This window comes from Danio rerio, chromosome 25 (assembly GCF_049306965.1).
Source record: "Danio rerio strain Tuebingen ecotype United States chromosome 25, GRCz12tu, whole genome shotgun sequence".
In the NCBI taxonomy this organism is placed as follows: Eukaryota; Metazoa; Chordata; class Actinopteri; order Cypriniformes; family Danionidae; genus Danio; species Danio rerio.
Window position 1 is genome coordinate 30,764,280 of NC_133200.1, and position 22,912 is coordinate 30,787,191.

Consider the following 22,912-nt stretch of genomic DNA (forward strand, 5'->3'; position numbering starts at 1 on the left):
TTGATCCAATTAATAATGTGTATCATGTCATTTGTATGTTTCTGATGCCGTATGTAAGCATGCTAATACACATTTGAAACAAATAATAAAACAAGCAACATGTAACACAACACAGGACACAGAGGAATCACATGGGACTAGGAATCAGACATGCATTGTAATGATGGGATTTATGTAATTATGATGATGGTTCTTCATTAGCATGTTTATATTTAAATTGTCAGAAAGTTATATGTATGTGAATTAGTAGTGAACGCTTACCTTCCGAGTGGACTCACTACCTTCTACAAAGCACTTTCTGGATGAATGTTTAGTTACTTAGATGACATTTGAGGTGGGTAATGGCATTCAAATTTTATGATGAATTAGGATGAATCCTCAAACCAAGAGGTTTGATGTACTTTTCGACTCTTCGATGATAAATCAGCTTCACTGTGCATGTCTAAATCAAGAAGCACCTTCACCAACGGACATCAGTAACCGAGAGCTTTACCTTCCACTGGTTCCTCTTCTGATTCCCTCTCTGTGCGCTCTGGAATACTGAAGTCTGAAGAGGTCTCGTTATCAGTGAGAGTTTCACCTGATCCACTCTCCTCTTCCCCGCTTCCTCGTAGAGTCCAAGACGGGCTGGGCTGCAGGGTGACTCTGAAGTCGGTAACTTCACTCTCGGTCCCGTTCTCACCCTCAAAGTAGAATGACGAAGAGTGCTCCTCATTCCCATCATCAGTCTCCTCAGGAGATACTTCTGTAGGAGAGGCAGTGGTGATATATGGAGCGGCAATACTCTCGTCTCCTGATGCTGAGCTTTGGCCCCAGTCTAAATCGAAAGTCCAGCCTGAGGCACTGTTCTCCTGCTGCCCATCTGCAGAGTGTGTGGGCATGGAGCTGGATTCTGGAGCAGAGGAAACTGGAATGGTTGGGGGGACCACGGGAGCAACTACAGTGATGGAGTCTGAGGGAGAGGTTGGTGCAATTGTTGGGGGCACCACAGGAGTAGGTGTGGATCTGAGTTCTAGTATAGGGGTTGGGGTAATTGCTGAAGACCTAATGGGAGCTGATGCTCCTAGGGACTGTCCGATTGCACTTTGTGCAATGTTATTGACCGTGGCTGCAACAGACAAGCTAAGGTCACTAGATGGTTTGGTAGAAATGGAAAGAGAGGGCAAGAGCGCCTTGGTGCTGAGGTCCAAGCCTGCATCACTGCACAGAGAAGTACTGGCACTGGAGGTGGACTGAAACAAATGGAGTTCTACAGGACTAGATAGGAGACTACTACAAGGGGGCAGTCCAGAAACCGAGGAAGGCAGCAGGGAGTTGGAAGAGGCATGCAAAGAGAATTTACTACTGAAAGTAGGAGCTGCTAGAGAAGAATCAACCCACTCTGTTAGCAAGTTAGATTCTCCATTGCTACCTGAGAGAGAAGCATCAGTATCAAGGGTTGTGGTCGTCTCAGAGTAGTCTTTAGAGACAGGAACCGAAGGCTGGAGATATGCAGGGGTGCTCAGCACAGAGATTGTACCGGAGTGCTCAGAAAGATGTAGAAGGCTGGGTTCAGAGCTTGGCTGCATTAGGTCAACAGAAGCAGTCACTTCTGATAATGTTTGAAGGGGTAAAGTAGTTCTACATGGGGGGTCAGCCGAGGCGGACCCAGATAAAACAGCATCATCACCATCATCATCAATACAACCACCACTAGAGACAGACTCCATGTCTAAATAAGACACAGAGCCACTGAGGGATAGGGTAGGGTAGGAAGGGGAAGGGGTGATAGACTGCGCACCACCAGACACCAGCATGGTAACAGTGTACGGGATGTCCCAGTCAGGGATGGGCTCAGACAACACACTGCTTAGGGAATAGGGGGACACAGGACTTGCATGCACATAGGACAGAGTGTCAGAAACAGAGGGGGCATATGGGGCGCTCTCACCATTAAACACCGGCTGGGTGGTCTGCGACAGAACAGTGCTGAAAGCGGCAGTAGTTGGAAAAGGCAAGCTAGCAGCTGTAGGCCGCAGAGGGACTTCTGAGGGGAAGGTAGAGGAAGTGGAGTCCACTGGGATTTCAAGCAATGGGGCTACAGTCTGTGAACTCTCCTCAAAGCTGTCTGTGATTGTTACCGGTTCAGTCACATCCTCAACCTCCAAAATGTCTATCGAAGCTGATGTAACAAATCTCTCAAGGGTTTCACTTGTTTCAGGGGTGACACTTGTTGGAGAATCTGTAAAGCTACTGCTTTGGACATCAGACTCTGAAGAGACACCTGCTATAAATCTAAAACTATCTGGTGTTGTGGTGTGTACATCTACAACAAAAGTTGTGGTTATGGTTGTAGGTTGGTCTGTGTGTTTTGCTGTTGGTTTATCAGTGTATACCACTGGAAAAATATCATCATGAGTCTTCTGAGATTCTTCTACTGGGAGTCTTCTTTCATGAGTCCTTTGTGTCGTCTTAACAACTGGATGGATCAGACGCTCTGTTGTAGTAACTCTTGGGCTGGTTGTGGTGGTTTGGAAGGGATATGGAAGCCTTTCTGTTTCCGGTCTGATTAAAAATGGGTTTATATGATAGTTTTCCTAAAATAAAAGACAAAGACAAAGAGATGTGTTTAATTCTGTTAAAAAAAAAAATTCATCAATAACTACCCAGGAAGCAAAGAATTCTGGCCCAGATTTGCTATAAATCTGGCACAGCAGGCATTCATCCGGCACTGGCATACAATATGTGGGCCAAACATGACCCTGGTTTGGATGTAGAATGTAGTATTTAGGCCAGATGTTAAAAATTTATATGAGGGCCATGTAAGTTTGGCCTTGACCCACATTTAAAATACATTTTTATTATTTTCAAATAAAGAAAAAAATTCTACCAATCGAGAAAAAGCTTAAATCGCAATGATTAATGGATTTATCAATTTGATTGCAGTCTTGACACACCAACATATTTGGTCCAGTTCAGGCTCAGTGATGGGTTATTAAGTTGGCTGAGACTTGGCCCAGATGTGGTCCATGTTTGGCTCTTGTTTGGAAGCCAGACTTGATCCAGTCATGTACCATAGTTCACTGTGGCATGTTGGAAAAGCAAAAGCTGATTGTGTGGGCCAGAGATATTTTGCTAAGTGGGTGATATTGGTGATATCGAGTGATGTTGACAGTTACCTCTTCATCATAGTCAAATGATTCAGAATCATTGTCTGCCTCTGAAAATAAATCAAACATAAATGTGTTAAACCAAAGTATGACTTAAGTAGGCTTTGCTACTCTAACACAATGTTCATAATACTAAAAGTAAACTAAACATTTGTAATAAATCTTAGTTACATATCTAATAGTATCACAATATTGTTTATCATTAATACGTTTATTTTGAACAACAGATATATAACAATTACACACAGTTGAAGTCAGAAATATTAGTGTCCCTCTGATTTTTATTTATTTTTTGTTTTTAAATATTTCCCAAATAATGTTTAACAGAGCAAGGATTTTTTTCTGTATGTCTGATAATATTTTTTTTCTTTTGGAGAAAGTCTTATTTGTTTTATTTCAGCTAAAATAAAAGCAGTTTTTAATTTTTTAAAATCCATTTTAAGGTCAATATTATTAGCCACTTTAAGCTATATATTTTTTTCAATAGTCTACAGAACAAACTATTGTTTTACAATAACTTGACTAATTACCCTAACCTGCCTAGTTAACCTAATTAACCTAGTTATGCCTTTAAATGTCACTTTAAACTGTATAGAAGTGTCTTGAAAAACATCAAGCGAAATATTATTTACTGTCATCATGACAGACAAAATAAATCAGTTATTATAGATGAGTTATTGAAACTATCATGTTTAGAAATGTGTTGGAAAAATCTTCTCTCTGTTAAACAGAAATTAGGGAAAAAATAAACAGGGTGTTTAATGATTCAGGGGGGCTAATAATTCTGACAAACTGTATAAGTAACATTCACAAAAAAAATCCACCACACATTTAAAAATCAGTGTTTATATGTTTATAAAAATCAACAGACAAAGGAACTTTGAGGGACACATCTCAAACACACAAACTGGTTTTCACCATTTATGCAATCACAAACTGCATGCCTTGTCGTTTATGGCATTTGGTATTTTTCTGTTACCACTGAGACTGAGAAGGAAGGAAAGGTCAGGCAGACCACCAAACAGAGCAGTAGTTTAGATAGTTATTTCATTCAAAAAGGAGCAATTTATGGGTCAGAGGGTCAGTTTTTTAACGCGCACATTGCATCACAGGAAAGGAAAGTTTGAACACCTTCATGCACTAAAAATGCCCCCAGCACACAAAGATAGAGAGAGCTTAGAATCTCTCGCAGGCTCTTACCTGTCATGGGATCAAACTCAATGACACAAAATGGTGGAAAAGACCCCAGAGATTTTGTGATATGTTGACAATATCGATTTGTGAAGCATGGAAACATTAAAAGGTAGAAAATGTATGATTTTATCAGATACACTGGCCCCATTTCACTGATGTAACTCAACTCTTACACATATTTTCATACGATCATGAAAAAATGTCTTGTGACATAGGAAATGTGAGACAGTTGGCAACACATTTATCTATGGACGACTGAAATATGATGACAGGAATTTTTAGGAAGATAAACAAGTTTATTAATAATTAGTGAGCAAAATACAAATGACCCAACATTCCAAGAACACAAAATGCACCAAGAAACATGAATATCCATGACAGACAGGGGGGAAAAAATCATAGTATATAGAAGAAAATTCAGAATGCAGATGGTGAGGATAAAGTATAAGATGCACAGATACCAGAAAAATATAGGAAAATGCGTACTTCAATGTGACACATAAACAAAAAAAGCATACAAGTAACACTGAGAGAGACAGAAAAATCAAGCTAAAACCAGAAGCTCCAATTTTACATGTTTAATAAATAGTTAATAAATAAATTTAAACATAAAATGATCATGTTATATATATTTTTTTACATTTACTGTAAGTTGTAGAATCATTTTGTGTTAGACTGAATTAATGTTATTTATTACAGAACTGGATTTCAGCCTGAACACACTATACGCAAGCGTGTGAGCTTTGTTTATAACTACTGTATGTAACCTCAAGTACCATGTGTCATCAAACTGTATGTTTATGCAATCATTCATTTGGATCTACTGTGTGTTTAAATAAACACACACTTGTGTAAAGTATGTTTCTGGGTAAATCACTTGGATCACATGGATTTTGTCCCTTTCTCCTTAACTCTTCCATGACATTACACTATTTCTGAACAAGGTAACTGGTTTGCAAAGGATCAGTCTATATTCTGACGCATTTGGCATTAGTCTAACATTTAAAGTAAATTAATGTGGGGTATGAGTGTTGTAAACTCATTCTCCACGGATGCGAGGGCGACGAGGACGATTGGTCTTACCAGGATCATCCAGGGGTACGTCCACTGTCAGCTGGTCACTCACTCTGCCATACAGACCGTTGGTGCACACGGCAACTACCTGCACCATATAACTAGTGTTGGCCACCAGGTCTTGAATGATTGCCCCCTGGTGGAAAAATATAATGTTTTTTTTTATTTTACATGTTTGTTACATTAAAAAGTCAATTCACATACATATATGTCAGAAACAACTGACCATGGGTCACTGAATCATAAGAAATAATGCAGATGATGCGACCACAACAGGTAAGTTAGTAAGTAAATAAGTATTGTGTATTAATATAGCGCAATAATCATGTATAACCATGCACCCAAAGCACTTCAATCATGAGAGGGGGTTCAACTCACTCACAGGACACAGCCACAGGACAACGACGTCAGTGCGCTCACCACACACCAGCTATAGATGGAGTGGAGAGACAGTGATAGAGCCAATTGGATAGGGAGGTCATGATCGGTAAGGGCCGATGGAGGGAATTTGGCCAGTGGGGTTATACCCCTACTCTTCACGATCTTTACGATATTTAATGACCACAGAGAGTCAGGACCTCAGTTTAACATCTCATCCGAAAGACGCCGCTCACTGACAGTATAGTGTCCCCTTCTAAACTCTCGTTTCTGTGGGGCTAGTGTCTTTTTCTGGATTCAAACCAAACACAAAGCACTGCGTCACTCGCTCTGATTCACTCGGATTTTCCTCCTCATTTATATACATAGCACTTTTTTGCTTACTCAAAGCGCTTTACAGATGTTGGGGGAACCTCATTATCCACAACCACCACCACAGCATCAGATGGACCAGACCGCACACCACACAGCAGCTTATTAACAATGTGTGCTTGCGGGATTACTTAATTCCACCATTGGTGTGGACCCAGAATTAAACATGTCATCAAAAGGCTTTTGTTTTGTTTTGTTTTGATTTGTTTTGATTGGATTTGTGTTGACACGAGACATGTCACACATTTTGAATGGGGAAAAATTTTTCAGTTAATATGGATGCTCTATACTGTAAAAAAAAATCCATAAATTAGCAGTTTTCCATATTTTGTATTTCAAATTATTATTTTTTTTATTTTTCCATGTTTATTTCGGCTTTTAAATTGCATAATGGGAACTTGATCTTTCTTCCAACACCTTTAAACCTTATGTTCGAAAAATTGGTAGAAGAGTTTGTTGTAACATTTTATTGGTGATTCCAAATTTTGAAGAATTTACCCCATTCAAAGAAATCGGAACTGCCCAATATCGGTTTCAAAGATGGCCATCGAGTGAAATGACTTCTACACTACAGGTGTCAAACTCTGTTCCTGAAGCTCTGCCACAGCTATGCACTATTTAGCTTTAACCCTAATTAAACACACATAATCAAACTAATAGAGTCATTCAGGCTTGTTTTAGGGTGCTTTCACACTTGGTTTAACTGCCTAAACCCGACCCCATGCTCGATTGTCCCTTGCCACCTTCTCGGCTGGTTTGTGTTCACACTGTCCTTTTTCCTTCTGGACCCTGGTACGCTTGCGTCATCAAACTGCTGTTTTGTGTACAGCTGTTGCTAGGTGTTGACCACAAAAGCAAAGCGACAAAATGAAGTCCTTATATCACGGTCATTCTGCTTTTACTCAATATTTGTTACCAAAAATGTAAATATAGAGAGCCACTTGCATCTATCTGCTGCAGAAAAATATTAAAAACGTTCAGAACATCACACGATGTCTGCTGAAGTAATTTTTGGTGGAGACAAGCAGACATTATCACTGTTTGCACTGGGTCAGTGCTGCTTGTTGCCAAGGTAGGTGATACACAGACATACACACACACGAATGAACGTTTTGAAAACTAAAGTTTGTTGTACAATTGGCTGTTTACTTCCATTATTTGGTACGATTGCATTTATATCAGAGGTGAACCGTACCAGAATTCACAAAAATCGTACCCCACCTCATTCAGGTGGATTCAGGTACTATTCGTGGGTGTGCATTCAAGTTCAGAAGACGTTGTTCACACTAGCTAAACATATTGTACTCTGACGTTAAACGAACCTGGGTGTGGACTAAAGGTGCTAGTGTGAAAGCACCCTTAAGCCTTTAGGTAAGTGTGTTAAAGCAGGGTTGGAACTAAATTGTGCCGCGCTGTGGCCCTCCAAGAAGAGTTTCATACCCCTGCCTTAAAGGGACTTTGGTTTATCTGAAAATAATTGCTCATCAGCCAATAAAAATGAAGCATTCAGCTGTGTAATTAGAACCTGATATATGAGTTGAGGTCTGATTTTCAAAGCATTCATTCATTGATATCAAAGGTTTATGACAAAAAGTTAAATTACCACATCCTGGTCTCCATCAGTCAGGTACTCTAAAGCAGATTCATCATCGCCCTGGGCTGGCCGGTAGGTGACGGAGTATCTCTCTATACTGGAGTCATAAACGGCCCGCGGTCTCTCCCAGATCACAAGCATGCTGGTGTAATTATGAGGGCTGGCTTGCACATTCTCCGGCTCTGAACTGCAAACTACAAAAACAAACACACACACAAACAGAGTTAAATCATGCACTGTGGACCTTTACTCGCTTACACTAAACAACAAACAGAAACTATGTCAACACATGAAAAGATGGCTTAATAAAATGATGTCTACTGTACTTTACACAGTACTATTTTAAAGTGGAGAATTTATAAAGATTTTCATGTTTTTGAAAGAAGTATCTTATAGTATGCTTATGGATTTCATTTATTTTATCCAACAATTCCAACCCAGGCTCATTGGAAATCTGTAGAACCTGTCTACATTTCTACAAAATCTACAAAATCAACTTTTCAGATGTCCACAAGAGGCGCTATAAGCTATACATTTTTGTCTTCTGTTGTATTTGTGGATTGTTTATCTCTCTTTCCCACCATCGAAACATTTCCAGTAATCTGGTTTTAAAGACCATGGTTTATTGTGACATGTCATAGTACTCATACCTGAGCACTTCACCCCATACATAAATTTGATATATGAACACACACATATACATATATAAAGTTAAAGCTAACTTATTTAACACACACGACATGTTTACAATTCTAACAGTTGAAAAAAAAAGTAAAATTTGTATTCATTATTTATTTATTATTATTATTTATTTTAAATACACTTGCATAATAAACATTTGACATTTTTTTATCTGTGAAATCCAAACATTTTTTGCAAATTAAACTTGTGTGTACACATATTTTGCCACACTGTAAAAAAAGTCCTGACAACCAGTGTTTTTATGTTACTGTAACTTATTTTACTAAAGTCAGACAGGTTTCAGATACATTATTTAAGTTATACAAAGGTAGATTTTTTATTTTTGTCAGTTTGATTGATGCAAGTTGTAAAAACTATAAAAAGTTAATCTCATTCAAATACAAAAAATAAGGCAGCAATCATTTTTTATAGTGTATAAATCTATATGGTCACAAGTATGCATCACAAGTGTACAACTGTAGGTAACTGAATACATATACAGTTAAAGTCGGAATTATTAGCCCCTTTGAATTTTTTTATTCTTTTTTAAATATTTTCCAAATGATGTTTAACAAAGCTAGAACATTTTACAGTATGTCAGATAATATTTTTTCTTCTGGAGAAAGTCTTATTTGTTTTATTTCAGCTAGAATAAAAGCAGTTTTTAATTTTTTAAACACCTTTTTAGGGACAAAATTATTAGCCCCTTTAAGCTATTTTTTTCTCAAAGTCTACAGAACAAACCATCATTATACAATAACTTGCCTCATTACCTTAACCTGCTTAGTCAACCTAATTAACCCAGTTAAGCCTTTAAATGTCACTTGAAGCTGTATAGAAGTGTCTTGAAAAATATCTAGTCAAATATTATTTACTGTCATCATGGCAAAGATAAAATAAATCAGTTATTAGAAATGAGTTATTAAAACTATTATGTTTAGAAATGTGTTGAAAAAAATCTGCTCTCTTTTAAACAGAAATTGGGGGGAAATTAAACAAGTGGTCTAATAATTCAGGGGGGTTAACATATCTGACTTTAACTGTACATGCAGTATGTTTAATGATGTCATGCACATGCATTTTGTGTCTTCGTAGACATGTGCGAGTGCAAGCTGTGTGCATTGTTATAAACAAAGCTTTTCAAAAATGCAAAAATAAAAGTTCATAATACATAGCTGCCATGAAAAAGTAGCCTTAATATCAGAGTTTCTTTTTAAATACTGACTGAAACAGTTGCTGTTTCGTATTTTTGTGACAAAGCATTATACAATCGTAAGGATTCTTTGATTGGCCAAATAACAGCTTTTATTTTAGGAATTGTAAATGTACGTACTGTCACTTTAGATCATTTAATCCATCCTTATTAAATAAAAATAATTTCTTTGTCACATTAAGCATTTCCAAAAGTTCCCTTTCCTCTGGGGGTGTCTATTAATTCCTTAATTTTCTTTTCAGCTTAATCTCTTCATTAATCTGGGGTTGCCAAAGCAGAATGAACTGCCAACTTATCCAGCATATGTTCTACTCAGCGGAGGCCCTTCCAGCTGCAACCCTTCACCGGGAAACATCCATACACACTCATTCAAACACTTACAATGCTGACAATTTTAGCTTACCCAATTCACCTACGCCACATGTTTTTGGACTTGTGGGGTAAACACGGGGAAAACATACAAACTCCATACAGGAATGCCAACTGACCAGGCTGGGGCTTGAACCAGTGACCTTCTTGCATTGAGGCGATGTGCTACCCACTGCGCCACCGTAAATTAAATAAATAAATTTTAAATTTAATACTAAAAACTGACTGTTGTGTTGAAGCAAGTTAAATCTAAGTGACCCTTTAAGACACCCCTGACTTATTGGATCAGATTAAACTGGTTTAACATGGTTTAGTTATACTTAAGATCAATCAGAATCTGCGGACATATACTTTTGTTTATTTTCTTTGCTATTTCCACTCAGAATTTTGTTTAAAATCTGTGGATTTATGTGTTGGACCAATAGTGACTAAAATTGTACATAAAATTAAAAAGTGTTTAACTTTTAATATGCAAGTCTCTCATGTAATAAACTTACTTAAAAACAAAAAACATAACCAACTGTACTGTACATAACATAAAATTTGCGTATTATTTAATAACATTACATAAATGAATATGAAGAATAAATATTTATTAACAAAAAATGAAAGTTGAAAAAAACACTTGGACACTTCTGAATATTTAGAGTTCCTCAGTGAAATTATTGTGATGTATTGTGTATCATTTCTCGTCTACTACCACCACCTATTAGCTAACACAAGAGGGCAGAAAGCATCCACGGATTAAGCAAAGTGTTCACTACACTAGTGTTACCCAACCATGAATTATATTACCAACAAACAATAATTAATTAAATCAGTCTTTAATCCATTGTCTTCACTCCATGTGTCATTTGGCATTGAGCTCCATTACAAACTTAACGAGTATATGGAAAGATACGGTATAACAGCATGATGGTGTTCAATCAAAATCAAAACTGGACTGGTTAAAAGGTTGCAAGGAAAGGGATTCATAAGAGATTAAACTAAGGGATATATTTCTGATGACACACACAGAATTGCAACATTTTTCCAGGATTCAGAATTATGACCCTCAGATAATATTGATGTGTAAACTGAATTGATATAATTGTTGGTGACTGCTGTTAAATTACTTAATAGAGAAGTCTGACATAATGTTTGACATGAATTCAATAGAAGGTAAAGTGCTGGCATGTGTATTTATGAGTAATTTCTATGTATAATAACCATGTTGTAATGTGTTTCCTGGCCATGTCATGGATGCCCAAATTAGTGGTGTAACGGATCACAAATCTAACAGTTGAATCCCATTATGTTTTTTTTTTTTTTCACAGATCGAATCACTTTTCGGATCATCTAAAAAGGGGAGGAGACAAATGTTGTTTGCTTTCTATTTATTACACAGTAAAACTCAACGGTCAACTATATTAAATGAAATGAGTGTGGTTAACTCAAAATTGACTGAAAGTTATTTCTACTCATTTGAAAAGAGTTTTGACGTAGGTGTTGAAGGTAAAGATACCTCATTACTTCAATTTAAGTGGAGTAAGGGTTAGGGTTAGGGTTAGGGTTAGGGTTAGGTTCACAGTACTCATATAGATTTGTTTATTTAATTCAAATGGTTTGTAGCAATTGGTTTCCTCAAACGGTTTGAGTTGCCTTAACTTATTAGGTTTTACAGTTCTTTCATTTATTTGGGTCAACTGTGCTCAAATTGCTTCATTTACTCAAATGGATTAAGTTGACAGTACTCATTGGGATTAGTTTTTGACCTTAAATGGTTTGTTGCATACCAAACTTCGGTGGCTTTATCTAAACTATAAACTGTTATCCAAGTACGTCTATGTCTATGTTTGTAATTTAATAACCAACTGAAATGACTGAACACTTAATCTCTTTCTTGATTTTTGCATTTTCAGATTTGAATGCAGAGATTGGACGAATTAATACACATATGCAAATCACCATCATTTCTAATTCATGTTGCGTGGGTGTTGAGATCTCGATCTTTTAATGATCGTGCAGCTTACACTGTATGCGATGATGCAAGAAAAACAAGTAGTGACAGAAAACACCTTTAATAACCTAAGAAACCCACTACATTCTAAACAGATTCTTCCGTCACCATTATATTTTTAGAGGACAGCTTAACTGCTTTGATACATGTGATTTGAATGATGCATGAGGCAATCTCTCCACGATCGTTACAAATGAAGGATTAATCTACAAGTAAAAACATTTCACGCAAGCCACGTGTGTTCCAAGATGTGGGTTGTGACACTTCTAGACCAAATAGATGCCATAGATGACAAATTTTCCCAAAAATGGGATAAAATAGACTAACAAACAAATGCTGGCACAATTCTATCAGTAAGTGTTAATATGTGGCCTGATGATCCAGATGCATTTATAGGTTTGAACTGAAATCAACCTGTCTGTGAGGGGGCAAACAGAAAGAGACAGTTTCCTAGCAACTCCAAACTGTTTTTATGCGAAGACAGAAAGATTGATGAGAGTAAACATTGTTAATACTGTGAGCACAGTGATGGAGTTCAGTAAATCTGGTTTGGCTGGCTGCTTTTGACTTTATGTTCTCTTCCCAGCAAGCACATTTTTGTGTTTAACAGAAGTCTAATAGATGTCTAATTAGAAGTCTACACATAGACCTCTCGGCTAAAACAAGACTAAATTTGATCTAACAGATGTCTAATGCCGAGTTCAGACTGCATGATTTTCAAAGTAGTCATGTCTAAGATTTTTTCACACTGCATGACTATCTGGGCTAGCATTTCGTCGCTGTTTACACTGCAAGATGGATCGATGACAGGGACATTCACATTGCATGACTTTACTATAGGAAGAATCGCCGACAACTTCGTCCAAACTACCGTCTCACAGCCAAAAACACGTAGTATATCTTTTGTTATTAACTACATAATGAGAAAGAAGCCTTTAATGGGGTAGAACATGTACATATTTGCTCACCTGGATTTAAAGGGAATAAGCCATTTCTCCTCAACGTTGATAATAAACTAATTTCTTTCTGTATGAAACGTCAAACAGACACAGTTGCTCCTGAGTCCTGTCAAACCTCCACTAGTTTTTCCTTCATTTCGTGGGTCCAAATAAACAGAAAATGAGCGCTTTTAACTTCTCCTCCAGCCTTCCGCTGGCCTGCAGCAGGTATACACACACAGACACACAAGTGAATGCTGCTGTAGGCGATGGCTGATGTTATTTTCAGTCAAAACTTAATTCACACGGCATGATTTGAATCGCCGACAGCTCCAGATATTTAGCACGCCAAATATCTCACAGGCATCGGCGACTCATCGGCGATTCTCTCAGATCGCATCTTTGATAGTTCATACTGTGTGATTGTCACTCACGTGCACGAGCAGCGATTTGCCTGTGATTTCAGCCATTTGTCGGCGATTTCTCAAAACCTGTCGCAAGCCAAAATCGGGGCTAAAATCACGCAGTCTGAACTAGGCATTACAATAGTCCAACAAGTTATCAAATACAGAAACACGTGATGTCTGTCTATCCTGTGTATTTGATGACTAGTCGAGTTTTGTACTATAGTTAGACATCTATTAGATCTTCACCAACAGCCTAAATTTAGACAAGACATTTGTTTAGACTTCTATTAGATATCTTTTAAACATAAAATCACTTGCTGTCCTAGTCTAAATGAGAATATCAGTAATTGAAACTGATAAGTGTACACTTTGGCCCTGAATTCTTTTTTAACATATTTCCCCCCTCACAATTATATTTTTTTTTCCTAAGGGTTACAAGTAATCAGTGAGTATTTACAAAGTAATATTGCAGCATTGATTTTAAAATGACTTTCCATGGGAGTCAATTTAAGCTAAGACACATGTTGAAGCGTATTTGTGTTTGAAATGACACAAGTGGGACATTTTCCATTGCTGATGGCCTCTGTAAAAGCAACTCCCACGTGCCAGACGTGCCAGTTTGCCCTGTAGCGTAGGAATCTGAAATGGGGGCATCGATGTTCCACCATGGATCTGCTAAAGCGAAAAGTCTGAGCGCACACCAGTTCAGATCTGAAAGCGCTGCTGTGAAATTGACAGGTCTCACTGCGTAAAGGATTTGTGAAAGACGATAAGAATACATTTTGTAATAACACTCCTAATAATTGAACAAATTTTGTGTAAAAAATTATAATATACAGAAATTATACATGAACATGTCATCCATGTTTAAGTCTTATTTTTAAAACAATCTACTTTTTCATCTGAATCAAAAATGTCACATCAATATGCATACAATATACAGCAGTCAAGATTTGAAGTGGATTAAAAGTAGTTTCCAGAATTGTCTTAACACAAGAGGGGGTATTGCTCAATAGTTTTTTTTAAATACAGCTCTATTTATTTATTATTTGTATGATTTTCAATATAATTTCTCAGTTAAAATATCTAAAAATCTTTTTAATTTAAAAATTTCTGGAAAATACTGTTTTTCTAAATTTCTGAGAAATTTCTGTTTCATTTATTAAAATTGTTAAACAAAAAATCTAATATAATAATAATTCATCAAAAACATCAACTCTGCATAATATCTTACACTTTTCAGGGAAAATATTTTTAACACTATACAAATCCAAATTAATTTTTTAAACCTTATAAACATACTTGGATTTCCAGCACTACTTTTCTTTAAATAGCTATATTTCCATTTTTTAAACATACATTTGTGTCTAAATTCTTATTTAAATGTCTAATAATTATTACAGTATGAAAATATGCGTTAAAAAAACACTGTAAACCCCGCTGTTGTCATACTAAAGATATAAAGTACTAAAGATATTACTGTAAGTTAATATAACTTGACATTACTTAAAATACCAAGTTTGGGCATCAAATCTTAAACAGGTGTGTTAAGCTCACTCATTAGGCAGAAAAAAATATAAATTGATATTTTAGGTTCTCTGAACTTAACATTTTAATTTCTTTAAACAATTCACCATGTCTCTATTTAAAATGATTGGTTGCGCTTGATTGGTCGATATATGTTATATGACACAAGGTGGTCATTTTGCGTGTGATGCTGAATTTTGCTGAAGTGCAGCAGGACAGAGGCCCTACCTGAACCTATCTGACGAAAGAGAAATGTTAAATTAGTCAGTAGATATTTAAATGCTAATATACATTTTTCTTAATTGATATACACAGGGGCGACACAGTGACGCAATGGGTAGCATTGTCACCTCATAGTAAAACAGTTGCTGGTTTGATTCCTGGCTGGTTCAGTTGGCATTTCTGTGTGGAGTTTGCAAAGACATGATTTATAGGTGAATTAGGTAAACTAAATTGTCCGCAGTGTATGTGTGTATGACCTGGTCCTCCAAGTTGTGGGTTGAGCGTTGGACTAACGGCCCACCTCGTAAAAATTAGATGTTACGAAACACCAACATGGTACATCTAAATATCAACTTTGATACAAACGGCCCTGGTAGTAAGTAAAGAATATAAAAGCTGAAAATTGTGGATGTTTAGAGTTTAGTCTATTAGCTATTTTAAGTAATCTGTATATGAAAATGTAAGTTAATTGTTATTAAACACTTAAGTTAGTTCAATGAAGAAACCACATTTGGTCAACTCAGTTAATTGAGTTGTTGATTTCCCATAACTCAAACGAATAGAGGGAATCACTTTGCTCAAATCATTGGAGTAGTCCCAACTTAATAGGATTTACAGTTTAGGGATCAATATATTTGGATATTTCAATAAATATATAAAATATATATCACTTTTTTCTTACTAGTTTGGCTCCAAAAACATGAAGGTAAAATTACACACTTAAAAAATTACATCTTAGTAAAATCCTACCAATAAATTAAAGGTAACGTTTAAGTGAAAATTCTTGTAAAACATGCTATGATTATCTATATTAACAATTTAAAATATTCATTTTCTTTCAGCTTAGTCTCTGTTTCAGAGGTCGCCACAGTGGAATGAACCGCCAACTATTCTGGCTTGTTTTACGCAAAGGATTCCCATCCAGCCGCCACCCAGTACTGGGAAACACTCATACTCTCTCATTCACACACACACTCATACACTACAGCCAGTTTAGTTAATCCAATTCACTTATAGAGCATGTCTTTGGACTGTGGGGGAAACTGGAGCACCAGGAGGAAACTGATGTAAACACGGAGAGAACATACTGAATCCACACAAAAACGGCCCAATTTAAAACGTTGAAAAATATTTTTACAGTAAAATATTAATTGCAGCTTTTCGTTTTGTATTTTTTTTAGTAATGATTCATATAAACCAACCATGAAATTATATGGTCACCCATAAAGGGCCATAAAAACCCTGAATATGTCTAAAAATGGGCCAAATGTCTGTCTATATTTATAAATAGAAAGTAGGAAAATGTCTAGAGGGCTTTGTCATGTAAAAATAGAAACCTTATTTAATTGAGAAGCAGTTGTTTGGGATTAGCTTCGCATTGAAGGCTAATTAGATCCATGACCCTCAAACTGCCTGACTGCTTTAAGAGCTTCAGAATGAATGATTCCAGACGCATGCTACCCTAGTTTGTTTATGTGCGAATGTGTGTTAGTATAGTACATACTCGGAGTGTGGACTTCCTCGACGCCAGTGTATGACGAGAAGACCTGTCCCATGAACTGCTCCTGCTGATTTCTGTAGTTATTCTGCAGGTAGTCCATCAGCATGACGTATCCAACCTGCTGCATGGTCATCACTTCACAGAACATCTCCAGCTGTGAAAAGAAACAGCTCTTCAGATTAGAAAGCAAACCAGGAAAACAAAACTGTGTTCCAAAGGTGAACCAGAAAAGTAGCTATTATTTTGAGTAAAACTTAAGATCATAGGTCTATAAGATCACAGAGTATTTTTGTAAAAATGAAACTATATATTGTGTACATGACATGTACTTTAAAATTTTAGATTTTTTAAAACTATGTATTGTGTACATGACATGTACTTTAAAATTTTAGATTTTTTCGATTTTATATATATATATATATATATATATATATATATATATATATATATATATATATATATATATATATATATATATATATATATATAGTAGTTCCAGGACCCACTAGTAAAAAAAAAAAAAATATATATATATATATATATATATATATATTTTTTTTTTTTACTAGTGGGTCCTAGTATATATATATATATATATATATATATATATATATATATATATATATATATATATATATATATATATATATATATATATATATATATATTATATATACAGCGGATGCCCTTCCAGCTGCAACCCCATTTTTCATAATTATATATATATATATTTATTTACTTATTTATTTATACATTCATTCTTTCATTCTGTTTATTCATTCATTCTGTTTCTTGTCATATATATATATATATATATATATATATATATATATATATATATATATATATATATATATTCATTTAACTAAGTAAAGATGGCAAGAACAATTAAACTGAGAGATTTGTTGCTTATTTCTTCATACAGTGGATTAGAAACTGATGGGAACTCAAAAGTAATTTCAGTGAATTTGTAAATTAATGAAGTTTAGGTTTGCATGAACCTGGCAGACAAAAAATATTGGTAGTTTAAATACAGTGGTGTGAAGTAACGAATAACAAATACACAAAATCCCTGAAACTGAAGAGTTTTTTTTTTTTTTCTGAAGAGTTGTACTTTACTAGTAAAACACTATTACTAAAGTACATTTTAGTGCTGTATAAGTACTTTTACTCCATTCTATTCCTTCAACCTGCAGCTACTTTATATTGTTTATTTTCTCTTGTCTACAGTGATTGGCCAAGTAGAAAAATTAGTCCATGGCACAAACGCTTTATAATGTGGAAGTATTAAAAGTATTTAAGACAACACAAAATTAGTAAACACAATGGCTGTGACCGAAACCGCATACATCCATACTATACAGTACGCTAAAATCAGTATGTGAGCCGAGTAGTATGTCCGAATTCATAGAATTCTAAAATCAGTATGCGAGAAGTACCCAGATGACTTACTACTTCCAGCGAGATTCTAGAGTGCGCTTCCCATGCAAGCTGCGCTATGCCATGATGCCCCGTGAGCGAATTCATGAATGAAAGTAAAGCGACGCAACTAATGCAAGTAGGTCACGTGACCATGACAAAATGGTGGATGTAGTACGTCCGAATTCTATTCATACTGCTCACATTCATACTGTATAGAACATACTTTTCTAACGGCCGAGTAGTACGTTTTAATTCAAATAATTCAAGTACATACTGAGTAGTAGGCGGTTTCGGACGCAGCCAATGAGTGAGAGACTCATTATTTAGATGGTTTAGACTGCATCTCACTGATGAGAAGATGAAGGATGCACATGATGGCTGAAATTGCCAAATGGCCCTAAACAATAGCTAAATGCACTACAGAATGTTACGTTTTCAAACAGATGCACAGATCGCATGTATTCAATCAGTACTGCATGACCTTGCTGGACCCTCCTACTTGTTAGTCAGGGTTCAACGTGCATAACTAAAGTGTTAAAATATCATCACAGCTAGATTGTTGACCCCTTTTTTGATGGTTCATTTGAGTATTAGTAGACTGTCTGCTTAATATCTGTTGATATTCTTCTTCAACAGACATTTACTGACGATAAGAAACTTTGCAACTACATGTCAACTTACACTAACCCTAACCCCAGCCTAACAGTCTACTTATAATATAATGAGAATTAGTTGGCATGTAGATGCAATAAAACTTACATTCAACAAACTGACCATCAAAAAAAGTGTAACCCTTTTTTAAGGTTTTTAGGTTACACTGGTTTTTCTTTTCATGGAAATGCATCATCCTGCTTTCTCTGTGCTAGTCCATGAATGGCTAATGCTTTTCTGCTGCTTCTGACTTGGTTATCCACCGAATACTCATTGCAACCATCAATACAATGGACATCAGGAACCACACTCCAGTGATTGAGCTCTAACCTTTCAAGTAGGTCATTTAGGATGTCTTGGAGAGGAGGAGTGTTCCGAACACCAAAATCTTGCTACTGGGGTGCCTCAGGGTTCTATTCTAGGGTCGCTTATCTTTTCCATCTACAGGCATTTTGGAACAATCATAATTGTCCTTGTGCTGAATGAATTAGGAGGTTTGCTGAAAGTGCAGCTATCATGCAGTGAGGGGTTCGCGTCTTTAATAATCTACAACAGTTTGTGTTCATTGAACAGTCCGAATGATTAATTAATCCATATGAAACCATAAAAGTCCCATAAAAGTCAAGTGTCGTTTTCAGTTTCGGGCTCTGGCGCACTTTGCACTTACATTATAAGCGTACCACACCAAAACACAAGAGAACCGTGCTCTGGCACACCTCTTTCAACCGGGCCAGGGCCGGCCAAGTGAACAATGCCTGAGCCTGAGTCTTAAACGATCCGGGAAATGGGCCTGGGGATGGTTCAGATAGCATAGTGTGAGTAAGCCTTAAGAAACATTCATTCATTCATTCATTTTCTTGTTGGCTTTGTCCCTTTATTATCCGGGGTTGCCACAGCAGAATGAACCGCCAACTTATCCAGCAAGCTTTTACGCAGCGAATGCCCTTCCAGCTGCAACCCATCTCTGGGAAACATCCACACACAAACACACTCATTCACTATGGACAGTTTAGCCTACCTAATTCACCCGGAGGAAACCCACACGAAACAAACTCCTCACAGAAAAGCCATCTGAGCCGAGGACCGAACCAGTGACCCAGCGACCTTCTTGCTGTGAGGCGACAGCACTACCTACTGCGCCACTACATCGCCTCCAAAGAAACATCTGAAGACAAATCTGTTTTGTCAACACTTAACTGATTGACAACAGCACTTATTAGTTATTCCTTTACTGGTTGTCCGGTTTGTCTGATTATTAAAAAAAGCTTAATCAACTTAGGATATGAAAAGCATCTGTTAAATGACTAAATGTAAATAATTAACTTTTAAAAACTTAAATGGCACTGATGTAAGCTACATTTTTAATTTGCAGTGTTTAAGGTCAGATAATATTCACTACACTTGAGTACTTATTGAGTAAGAGCTACTTTTTACTCATGTTTTGAGTATTTAGAACACTTTTACTCTACTTGCATTACATTGTTGTGCCAAGTTACAGGATTAGAAATCCCAAACGTGCCTTAATAAAACATTACTATCTCTATACAAAATGCTTCACACGATTTTTATTCAACCTTAAACAAACACAGTGTTGCCCATAGGCAAGATTTCCACCATTGTGTTCGGACATCAAAGCTGCTCTTTAAAGTGTGTGAGTCAATGTCATTTCCATTGTGACGTCAGCAGGCGTGGGTTTGTTATCTTGTGGTAAAACTGCTTTTACCATGCGTTTCAACTGCAACCAGTATCGACTTGCTAGTCCCTTGAGGGCTACAGCCCCAGTCTGAATGACACACAACACAAAGGCCGTATTTAAGCATTTACAGTCTTCTGTGACGTGTAACCCTACTCTTGCTCCCTCTAATTCTTCTAATGACAGCTTGCTTTTTTTTATGTGTGGCATCCGATATCACAATAATTAAAATTGCTGTCGACTTTCCTTTAGAGAGGGAGTTGGTTTCCTTTATGGTATTGATTGTTGGACATGATTTAATGAATTTGTAAGCAGGTACATAACAAATCAAAAATAAAGAAGATACAGCGGATCTTTTGACAAAGTAAAACAAGACTCGAAATGCTAATTGATGTTGGTACCATCATGTTTGGGTGTGTCTATCATTTTGTAACTGTTTACAGTTCATGGGTGTCTGTGCCATATACAATCAGTGTTGCGCAACAGATGCCATATGACAAATAGCAGCCATAGTCACAATATCAGCCTAGGTGAAGATGGCCTCAGGGTTTAAATGACTTTCCAGATAGAAAAACATTCTATATTGGTCTTCCAAAACAACATGTAGGTTCATTAGCTGCCAATATTTACTTTTAAAAAGCTTAAGGGTTCAGTATGTAAGTATTTGACTCTTCTAAAGCATAGAAATACCATAATATGCTTGCAGATATTTAAGAAACATGATAAGTTAACATTCTTGTTTATTTGGACAAACAATTTTGAAGTCAGATTTTCTGCTTTAAAAATGTCTGTTGCGAGCCGGAACATCTGTCTTTGTTTTGGTTCTTTAATGCCGAGTTCAGACTGCATGATTTTCAAACTAGTCGTGTCACAGATGTTTTCACACTGCATGACTATCTGGGCTAGCGTTTCGTCGCTGCTTTGTTTACACTGCAAGATGGATCGGCGACATGGACATTCACATTGCATGACTTTACTATAGGGAGAATCGCTGACAACTTCGTCCAAACTACGTCTCACAGCCAAAAACACGTAGTATATCTTTTGTTATTAACCACATAATGAGAAAGAAGCCTTTAATGGGGTAGAACATGTACATGTTTGCTCACCTGGGTTTAAAGGGAATTAGCCATTTCTCCTCAACTTAAGTTGATAATAAACTAATTTCTTTCTGTATGAAACGTCAAACAGACACGGTTGCTCCTGAGTCCTGTCAAACCTCCACTAGTTTTTCCTCCATTTCATGGGTCCAAATAATCCGAAAACGAGCACTTTTAACTTCTCCCCCAGCCTCCCGCTGACCTGCAGCAGGAATACACACACGCACACACAAGTGAAAGCTGCTCTCTCAGTGGCTGTAGGCGATGGCTGATTTTATTTTCAGTGAAAACTCAATTCACACGGCATGATTTGAATCGCCGACAGCTCCAGATATTTAGCATGCCAAATATCTCGCAGGCATCGGCGACTCATTGGCGATTCTCTCAGATCGCGTCTTTGATCGTTCATACTGTGTGATTGTCACTCACGTACACGAGCAGCGATTTGCCTGTGATTTCAGGCATTTGTCGGCGATTTCTCAAAACCTGTCGGCGAGACAAAATCGGGGCTAAAATCACGCAGTCTGAACTAGGCATAACCCGCCCACTGTCACTTTAGCCAATTATATTTCAGCACCCTGGGTTGCCTTGGTGGAAAAGAGCATATTTCATTCATTCATTCAGAAAGGCTCTCAAAGCATGCGTCAGTGACTGAAATGCGACATCTGGTGGACAGTAACACACTCCGAAATGAGACACAGATTCAGAGTTTCACATGAGGTCATTAATTAGCAAATAATATAAATATTACAAATGTAAACATTAGGTGAACAGGTTACATTGTAACCCTATGTCCTAACAACATGCTAATAAATGAATGATGGTTTTAAGTCACAGGTCTAAAGTTCAATTTCACACGGTTTATTTTTATTTTCAAGATCTGAGGGGAACTATCTGCTGCTGCTTTCAGTAGTAAGGCAATAAATGTCACGCAATATGACATTCAAACTCACATTGTTAGCATTTAACACTGAATAAAGCACATGATGTGTACCTGGGGTGATTATTGTCAGTTTTCTGTTGTTCAGCTGCAAGAAATAGAAGCCTTTTCTAATATATCAATTTGAGGTTTTGGTAAGAATAAAAACTCATTTTAAAAAGAAAATATTCCTTCTTTTATGTGCCGTTGCTTTTATATAGAACAGGGTTAAAATCAGCCTTAAATCAGCCTTTTGGCTCAATCTTTAGGCTCACTCCTGTTGGTCCTCAATCTGGAAACCTGCGCTTAAGTTTGTTTTGATCCAAGAATACAATACCTAGTTCAATCGCTGGGTGTTAAACTTACTGCACCTTTAAATAAATGTAAAAAGTTACCCAGACTAAAAGTTTTTTTTTTAATCATTCATCCATAATGTTGTCTGCTGTCTTTGTCTGTCAAAGTCAATTTTGACTTAGTCTTTACATTTGCTACCATATGAAATTCCAACG

General features: G+C 36.7%; 1 protein-coding gene across 7 annotated transcripts in view; it reads right to left on the reverse strand.

The window, feature by feature from the left end:
• Positions 1–22,912, reverse strand: part of ptprz1a (protein tyrosine phosphatase receptor type Z1a) — a 155,572-nt gene that overhangs the window by 42,806 nt on the left and 89,854 nt on the right. For 2 of the 7 annotated variants that reach the window (XM_073943219.1, XM_009298099.5), the window contains exons 8-12: positions 16,622–16,772; positions 7,771–7,955; positions 5,427–5,553; positions 3,159–3,199; positions 1,931–2,576 (exon numbers count right to left, since the gene is read on the reverse strand). In XM_073943219.1, coding sequence (XP_073799320.1) covers positions 1,931–2,576; positions 3,159–3,199; positions 5,427–5,553; positions 7,771–7,955; positions 16,622–16,772 — 1,150 coding nt within the window. Of the gene's footprint in view, positions 1–401; positions 2,577–3,158; positions 3,200–5,426; positions 5,554–7,770; positions 7,956–16,621; positions 16,773–22,912 lie in introns of all 7 variants that reach the window. The other 5 variants (XM_002666879.8, XM_005163137.6, XM_073943220.1 and 2 more) reach the window with 3 other exon arrangements.